The sequence below is a fragment of the Poecilia latipinna genome, unplaced genomic scaffold, assembly GCF_001443285.1.
Source record: "Poecilia latipinna isolate Pla-1442-1.1 unplaced genomic scaffold, P_latipinna-1.0 Scaffold55, whole genome shotgun sequence".
Taxonomy (NCBI): domain Eukaryota; kingdom Metazoa; phylum Chordata; class Actinopteri; order Cyprinodontiformes; family Poeciliidae; genus Poecilia; species Poecilia latipinna.
The window spans coordinates 427,520-436,926 of NW_015112671.1; the positions used below are offsets into that span (position 1 = coordinate 427,520).

Below are 9,407 nucleotides of genomic sequence, written 5' to 3' on the forward strand. Positions count from 1 at the left end.
TACAGTATGGACCAACAAGGAAATATCGACGCATCAGATGGCACGATCAGGTCCCTCCTGGTGCTTTTGACTGCCTGCTCTTTGGCTGAACACACTACCCAAATTGTCCTGCCAAAACTAATTTGCGTCACTCTCTCCCACTAGCAGGCGCCACATGCAGGTATGCTTCTGTCCTGCTCATGCAGCGAGGGTATTGATGCTGTGTGATCTTTCTGTGGAAGGGGATGATCAATCTAAATTTACAGAATCAGATGACCTTCTGATGTGAAGACAAATGATTGGATAAATGGCACTGCATCATACTAAAATAGCTGCTGTGAGAAGGAAACCACAAGTTTGTCACCGTAGTCATGCACGCACTTCGTCATGCAACTATTTTAGTTTTTTGACTATATGTAAAACATTTTTACCCCAGTTGGACATCTAAGGAAGTTTTTTTTGTAGTTTTTTTATTTTGGTAACTGTATAATTTTGTACATGGTAGTCATACCACCACAAAGACAAACACTTCCCATTTGTAATGCTTTGGAACACCAGTCACATAAAAAAGTGTGATTTGTATCTCTAATGTGCACACAGCAACTGCATTTAATCATATTTTCAAAGTTATTGATGATTGTTGATACTTTTTGAACAAGCCGTGGAGAAAAATGGACAGTTTTAGGGGTTTGTAAACATCAATAATTGGAATTAATCATGACAATACCAAATCAAAATATTATAAGAAATTTATCACAAAGAAAAGATAGATGATATATGTCCACCCCAACAAGGCAGTTTAAAGTGCTAAAGCACTTTAAACAATTATGAAACAAAGTAAACATTACGGATCAAGTCATAAAGATCGAGAACAATCATCATCAAATATATTGATCAGCGTTCCAGTTATTAATAATCAAGGGCAACTCTAAACAGGTTGGTTTTTTAGCCTTGATTTAAATGAACTCAGTTTTTCGGCTGCTTTTCAGTTTTCTGGAAGTTGTTCCAGATTTATGTCCTGCATTTTTACTCAATTGCATTGCAATCTTGCAGATTCTATGAATGTGCGACTTGATTGACAACACTAATACACAGTACCAGTACAGAGTATCCTCTTTAAGCTGCGTCACAGAACTTTGCATAGCAACTATTTGCAACAAGGAAGGCTTGTTACTTTTTACTTTATTGCCATATTCACCCTGTCAAGCAGGTGTTTGCTGCCGGCTGTCTGGATTTGTCCACCAGTTGTTGTTGTCATTTTCCGAGCCTCCACGCGAGCCATCCAGTAGCACTTTTCTGTAAAGAATTGGAGCGCTTTGATCACCCCTCCAGCCCTGAAGCTCAGCAACTTCAGTGAAAACTAGCCTCTGCACCTGGATGATTTGTTGCCACATTCACCTCGGAGTGATCAGGATCCGATTGATATCCGTTATTGCTGGATCCTTTGAAGCAGAGCTGAATGACAGTTCAACATTTCACACTTGCACTCCAAAGCTAGGCATTAGCTGGTGTTATGACCTATGGGAATGGGGCTTCAGTGAAAACATGCCATTAATGTTGGCATGAACGCTTCAGCTTTTTGGAATGCTAATGGGCTCCTTTCCCTCTCTTGAGAACCTTTTACCTGCTGGCATGCATGTTCTTCAGAAAATGTGGCTTCTGGATCTTCATCCAAATCCTGCTTTTAATGATTTCAACTCATTTCACCATGTGGGTTTTATCAGTTGGCAGTTTTTTTGCTGCTTTTATAAGATTTGATTTTGTGTCCAGCATTGCTTTAATTAGTGTTTTCCACATCTGGATAAGTACGGAGAAGCAAAACAGTTTGGGGGGGGAAAAAAAAAATATATATATATATTTTCAGACTTAATTACCTTTCCAACTGTCTAAATGAAACATGTTGGAGAATCAAATTAGCCTTGTGTTCTTCATTTTCTATGCAGGTTTGTTTCAAACTAACCCGTACAGAAAATGGATAATCAAAGTCTGAAATAATCATTGAAACAAAAACAAAAGTGAAACTTTGTAGATTGATAAAAATGGTTTATAAGGGCTGTAAAAGATACCAGGAACCAAGCAATGGCCCATATTTCTGTCTTAACATTTCCTTGTTTTATGCACTAAACTCTGCTGCAGCACCAGCCTGCAGCACCAGCCTGCAGCACTGTGCACAGAACTGATGCTACCAAGCACTTTTTAACATAACACTTTAAAGTCTCTGCTGAAAACATTGTTTGAATTTGTAATGAACATTTATTAATTATTTCTACCTCCTTTTTTGCTGCAATAGTATTAAACTATCTGAATTATACATTTTAGATAGAATCATGATTAGTTATGACAATGCTATAATCAAATATAACTTTCTGAACAGCATTTTGTTTGTTGAATGTGATGCACATTCAGATTTTCCCACCGCCTCCATCTGCCTTTTGCCACTTTATTAGTGGCTCTGATCTGTATTGTTGTTACGTCACATCCAACATAGTGTACTTAAGGGCTTATGCAGATAGATGCTGTGCCAAGTCAAAGATTAGGGATTGAAGCAAGAGGAGAAGACGACTCGGATCGATGGGCTGTTGCTAGTGTACACTGATTATAAAACTCATATGGGAGGAATACACTTATCCATAAAGTTCTGGGTTTTACCAGGCTAACTAAATATTGAACCACAAGCATGGAGTTCTCTCTGACACGCTTGGTTTGTCAACCAATCTGTGTAGCCGCCTCTCATTATACCCGTCTTTCTGTCTGTTGCTTCTGGTTATGTAATCCCGGCTTGAACGTTGATGGTAATCCACGCTCTTCCTCTTCCTCTTCCCCTCCCCACGCGTCCCTTCCTGTCAATGTGGCTCGGACAGGTTAAGCCGTAGAGGACTCTGGCTGGCTGTCAGGGGGGGGAAAAGATGTGCGATGGAATGGTAGCGTTTCCGACGAGAGCCCCGTCCTCCTCCTCTGTAGCCCACAGACTGGCTGCCTCTGCACTTCTCCTCTTCATCCTGCTCCCTCATGGTCATGCATCAGGTAAGTCAGACCCACAAACACACACACACTTTCTTTCTTTCTCTTTTTGTCAGTGTTCCCACATGCTACACGCAGAATAAACCGCCATCTTTGACCATCTGTTGTGAATTGATTGAGCGATTTTCACCTTGCCTTCAAGTCAGTCAGATTAAATGATCTTTCTCCTCCCTCTGGGTCATTCAGGTTGCTTAGGATTTCATTCTTGTGCTGGGTGAATTCATTCGCTGTCCCAATGAGGCACAACAATTTTCCTTTACTATTAAGTCAAATGGGGAGATAACGTTGCCTGTGGTCATAGTGTGACCATGAAGTTTGATTCAAACACAACATTTACTGTCTACTCAGAGATTCAGGACATCTGACTAGCTTTAAATATTCACTTGGGTCCTCTTTTGTCATTCCAAGAGATCAAATACTATGTTTTAATTCGAAATATTATGTTAGGAAATTTATTTCATGTATAAAAGTTGAAGTTAACAGTCCCAGTTTTAGTGTTTCACTTCTTCACTGAAGACCCAGTTTACTTTCTTTGACCTGTGAGCGCTGGAGAATCATTCCCCATCCTGACAGCCTCCTTGCATGTAATGTCCACACTCATTCACGTGCACAGGCCACACATCACAAGCTTGTGAAATGTGCCAGATGTCCTTGCCACTGAGAGCCACAGTGCCTGTGAGGATATGTAAGGATTGTTTTTGTGAATCCCTGACACATAGATGGGGCTCAGTTTGTCTTTTCTTTTTGTTGGTTTAAGTGATTAGTTGTTATGGGAAGAAGAAAAGGCAACATTAAGAAATAAAACAATCAGAGACGAGCCTCTGAGCAAAGAAGGGAGGTGCTGATCCGAACGAAGCGCAGCATCATCCCGTTCTGTCTTATGTAACACATGATTCATGTAAAGGCCAAAGCGGCTGTTGTTGTGCTTACTTTCTGCTTTCAGCATGCTCGCATGTTTTCTTTCGATTATCTAAAATGTGCCTTTAGATCCAGAACTCCAGTCCAGTGGTTCCTCATTTTCCTGACACTTTTCTGTCTTTATGAGAACACAATGTCCCCATTGGTCTCTGAGCTGTAGTATCTCACCTAAAGATGTAAACGAGGTTTGGACATTAACGGCAATTAGAGTCCGTGCAGCTGGCCAGATATATGTGATGTTGCACACACTGATATTGCAACAATGATTGCTGTTAGATATATTGTGCAGCTTTAATTTCTAGAATAATTTCCAGTTGTATTTGCAGCTAATACTAGGCCTGCACCAATCAGTCTGACGTCTTACTAAAATAAATGCTCTAAAGGGAAGCCATACGTTTCTATAGATGCATGATGTAGCTTCATACAGCTTCTCGTTTTGTTTGGGCTGTTATTTACTGCAGTGTTGGTGTTTGCTTTCATTTATATTCACCATTTTTTCCTCAAATTACCTTTTGGTAGAGTCGTAACTTTAATGCGAAAGCAGAAAAAAAAATAAAATCTCAGCTTGAGTGATATGCCATGCTGTTGATCGAGCCAGAGATCAGTTTGATGAAAGAAAAGGCATATTGTTCATAAAATAATGTGTATGGACTATTATGGTTCCCTAGGGGCGTATCTTACATAAAAATACAGGGAATCTGCTAAAAATCATTGAAAAATAACTTCATCAGTTTTTCTTCCATCATATCGGCAGATAAAATACAGATTTTAAGCAGTTTGGAAAGTAAAAAAATAAATAAATAAATCACTTTTTTATATGAATGTATTACAAGAAACCTTTACATTTTATTATGAGAAGAATGAACAAAATGTTAAAGTAACTTCAAATGAGCAAGATGCATGCCAGCTTCAATAGCATTAGAAATACGTACTGCAGCATTCATGATGTGAAAGTATGAAATTGAATTCCTAATCAGACATATTATCAAACCGCCAAGGCTTTAAAGTGGTCATTAGTCGTTTCAATCACCAACCTCTCTCTCCCTCCCTCTCAGCATACATAATTTACATAGGTAATCCCTCGACACGTCCCATGGATGGTGAGTGAATATGAAATTTCATCACCAGCTCTGCTCTGTTACATGCATGAATAAAAAGCAGTTGGCTGTATCAATGTTGTGGCGTTTTTTCCCTGCAAGGAATTTCTTTTTATTGACAGGAGAGTTGAGTATTAATTTCTTTCAGTCATAATTTTGCTAATTTTTTTTTTTTTTAAAGCCAGAGTCTCTCTTTATTCCATATAGGCTTGTCACAATAACAAATTTTGCTGAGCGATTAATTGTCTAAAAAATTATTGCGATAAACGATAATATTGTTTCAAGACCTTTTGACACTGATTTAATGGAAATGACTAATAATGCATGCGATTTCCTGCCATATATAGATACACTTTATTTTCAAAATAACACATAACACTGGAACTGATAAACACCCAAAACCAACAAACAAATTGATTCTCAATCTCCATTAACAAAAAACGTACTTGAATAAAAACTAAACAACATAAAGCCAAAGGGGAAATAAATACTGCATTCAACCAAAAGAGTGCAGATTATAAAGTCTGTATACTGTACTGGCCTTCAGTAATCACTAGATTTAAATAGAGAAGACGGGCACATCCGACTACCTAATGCAGTAGTTCATACTACACAATTTTTTGCCCCTATTTTCCCTTACGATAATTTTAGAACGTTGGCCGTTCTGATTGTCGCTGGTGATTTCGTAACCGATCATCCTGCAGTGTGTGGTGTGTTACGGTAGATCGTCGTGGCCGCTCCGATCTAAATCAGGGGTTTTCCCCCGACTGGGAGCTTAACGCTGAATGTGACAGGTAGCTAATCAGAAAGCCGGATTCTCCTCCGTGCTTTCTGAGGGGAATCCCAAACAGCTGACACGGCGCAACCCGAAGTCCAGCGGACATCGGAGATGATATGTGGAAACAACATTAATGTTCAACATTTCGTGCAAAGAATATAGAAATGACCAGGAGAGGAGTTGGAGCCAAATTGCTACCGCAGTTGATAAACCTGGTAAGTTTTCAGCTGTTCTTCGTTAATGTGACATAAATAGGTTATAATGATTTTCATTCAGTCAGAACTTTACGCTGACTCTAGCCACATGCGTCACAGGTAGATTCTAGTAAAGCATTGAATAATGCCTGGTTTTAAAACTAGTTAACTGGACTTGTAGCCATTATTTTGTGCCCATGTGGCTGGACACCACACGGCACGATCGAACCCGATGGAACCGTTACCTAGAGTTTCTATCAGCTAATGTGTCTCTCAGGTTTTGAAAATGGGCCGACAATCATGTAGTGTGAGCTGGACATTACACTAAGGAAATGAGGAAGGGAGGGTCAGTAGAGAGCACCGGAGTTGAGCCTTTTTTCATTCAGTGTCATCAAGAGAAAGGAAAAAAAAAAACGGCAGGAATTCAGACGATAAAGCCGATAATTAAAATGATGTCGATTGGTTTCATTTATTGTGCAATTAATTGATTTATCGTTTATCACGACAGGCCTAATTCCATATTTTCTTAAAAGTTTTCCTTCTCTGTTAGGAAGAAGTGGAGCCAAGATATTTTTAGAATCAATCGCTTTCAAGCCTGTCTTTTTATCTGTCCAATTGTTCATTGTGATGAAGTTACCGGCAGCATATTTCCTGAATTAGCACAAGTGACTTTCTTGGGATTCACGTTTGCGATCATTGCTCATGGTTATGTTTACGTTTTGGCCGTGGTTCAGATGTAGCCACCTTCTGAAAAAAAGCAAAGTGTTCCTAGAAACAGAGCTTTAACAAACAACCATTGCTGGGAAGCACCCCTGGCTTCATCCTGCAGGATTTTCAGGAAATTACGTGGATGTTGCTTGTTTCTTAACATTTTTCTGAGCATATCTGACATCCCCGCTGAAGTTGGCTGCGTGGAGCTCTGTTCCTAATATGGTGTCAATTTCTTACAGTAAGGCTTTGTGGCATGTTTCTGAGCAAGTACGCCCAGACAGTGAGTCAGAGCTGGAAGAGTAAAAGATGGGAACTCTGAGCCCCAAAGGGTCTATTCCCATGATTTGCACAGCATGTTTCAGCTATAACATTGTTCCATCTGGTGAGAAGTGGAAAAAAAGGGTCAAACCGTCCGTCTGTAAGCAGTTAGAGAGATAAGTATTAGGGCTTCTGAAACCCATTGTTCTGACGTAGATCTTGAGCCGGGCATGAAAGTGCGAGCAAAGGAACAGACATCTCCCATAAACGAGCCTGCTGCGTTTCCCGTATGCTGGCGACGTTGATATGTTAGTTCGTGAGAACGGGAAGTGGAATAACAAAAGAAATCCTAGGAAGAAGAACATAGCTGAGGGAGAGAGGGAGGAGAGATGGTGGGAGTGGAAAGCTGCCTCTTGCATTTCTTTGGCTTTTTGTTTTTGATAGTTGGAGTTGTGAAAGATGAACAAATATTTCTCGGCCTCATAAAAGGCTGTTGCATGAACAGATTCTTCTGTTCGCTCATGAATCAATGTGTTGAGCTGTCCTCACTATTCAAGTCAAGTTTATCTCTGTAGCAGATTTCAGCAACAAGGCAGTTCAAACCAGCAGTAAACATTACATTGAATCAAATACCTTCATCAAAATCACCAAGCAAATTCAAATCAGATATGTTGATTCCACTTATAGCTCTAAAGAGGCGAGGTTTTAGCCTTGATTTAAAGAAACTCAATGTTACGCGTGGAGGATAGAAACTGAACGCTGCTTCTCTGTGTTTGGTTCTGGTTGCAGAGTAGACTAGAACCAGAAAACCTGAGTGGTCTGGAATGCGACAGCTGATACAGACTTAAAGTTTTACCTCAATATTATGAGATACTGTTGTAGCTGTGAATGCACAAATATAAAAATTTGGGCCGATATTCATATCCGATCTTAATATTTGTGTTTTGTTCAATAACTGATATTTGCAGATATTTTTTTTATATTTCTCCACTGACACCTTTTGAGGGAAAAAAATGGCCAAAACAAACTGAAAAGTCCAGTTTCTTTTAAACTGCACCATACTGCATGTTTGCTTTCATTGAACAAACAGTGGCGAAAATAATAAAACTATCAATCCTGGACATAAGGACAGTTTTTAGGTGGTTTAAACATCATCAGTTGGTGTTTATTGTGACAGCAAAAATTCTTATGATGAAATTTATCATGATTAACGATACAATAAATGCCCACACCTAGTCTGGAAGTTTGATACAATAACCACAGATCTTTATTGGGTGCCTTTTGTTAGCTTCTGTTGCAAACTAACAGAAGTATTTTAAAGTCCATTCTCCAGGGAGCCAGTGGAAGGACTTTATATGAATTTGTTTTCTTGAGGGTTGGTCATAGAGACGGGGCTTGATGGCTCTTCTGTCTCCGCAGCAAAGCTTCACTAACCACAGAGGAAAATATCTGAATGTGCCATGGCCGCCTTCTGGGATCTCCAGCGGTCTTAAAGTATGTTGCTTCATTTACCAACAGAATGATCTGTACATGCATCAAAAACTAAGCGTGTCATTTCGGTTACCAGTGTTTGTAGTAACACTACGGCTTGGGGATGTGGGGAATAGTGTTTCCAGTGCAACTATTTGTTTGGGACGATTCCCTTAAGTCCTATTAGCAAGGCACTTTGCAGACAGGCAGGAGTAAAGTAATGCATTGACTTCTCCCTCCTCTCTGAAATCCGAGAACAAACAGTGCATTTAGAGGATATTGGAGGCCACGGTAAGCTGCATCGCCAGTCAGCATTTAGATCTGCTAACTCACCGTTTCTGTTGTGACAGAGCAAATTGTGCGCTGTGCCAGGTCCCTTTTCTACGATCCGTCTCTCTGTTTTCCTCCATCTCTCAAAAGGTCTCAGCCATTAGCCAGGTGACACGGAGGGCCATTAAGAGCAGCCCGCTCAAATCCATCAGCCTTTCCCTTTCATTACCTGTGTGTTTATCACTTGAGCCATCAATCTTTGCTCTCACCCTGTGCCATTTAGCAGTTCCCCCCAGCCAATCAGGCCCTAAAGGCAAACTTTAGACGGGTCACCAAGCAAGGAAAAACAGATGCTGCAGTGCGGACAGGTGACACAGGGGCATTTCATTCACTTTAAAGTGTTGTTTGGATTGTTCTAATATTAGAGAAGATCACAGATGGTCGGGATTATTGTTGGCCACACAGTGCCACCGCACAGCGTGGCAGCACAAGGCTTATTGGAGATTTGACTCTTGTTGCTTTCTACCATTTGCAATGCTTCTTCTTGATGTCCAACATTCACATTGTGCTGATTACTATTTAACAGAGCTGCAATTATCAATTATTGTAGTACTTGATTAATCTACTGGTGAAAAAACTGGCATTTTCTACAGATTTTTCATTTGACCACTTATTGAAAATGCATTAAAAAAATGCAAATAATTCAAATAA

The 9,407-nt window shown here is 39.9% G+C and overlaps 1 protein-coding gene across 1 annotated transcript in view; it reads left to right on the forward strand.

Moving 5' to 3' along the window:
- The window catches only part of susd6 (sushi domain containing 6), a 37,468-nt gene that overhangs the window by 4,018 nt on the left and 24,043 nt on the right, over window positions 1–9,407 (forward strand). Inside the window, exon 2 of the mRNA XM_015054174.1 lies at window positions 2,841–3,003. Coding sequence (XP_014909660.1) covers window positions 2,886–3,003 — 118 coding nt within the window. The 5' untranslated portion in view covers window positions 2,841–2,885. The remainder of the gene's footprint in view (window positions 1–2,840; window positions 3,004–9,407) is intronic.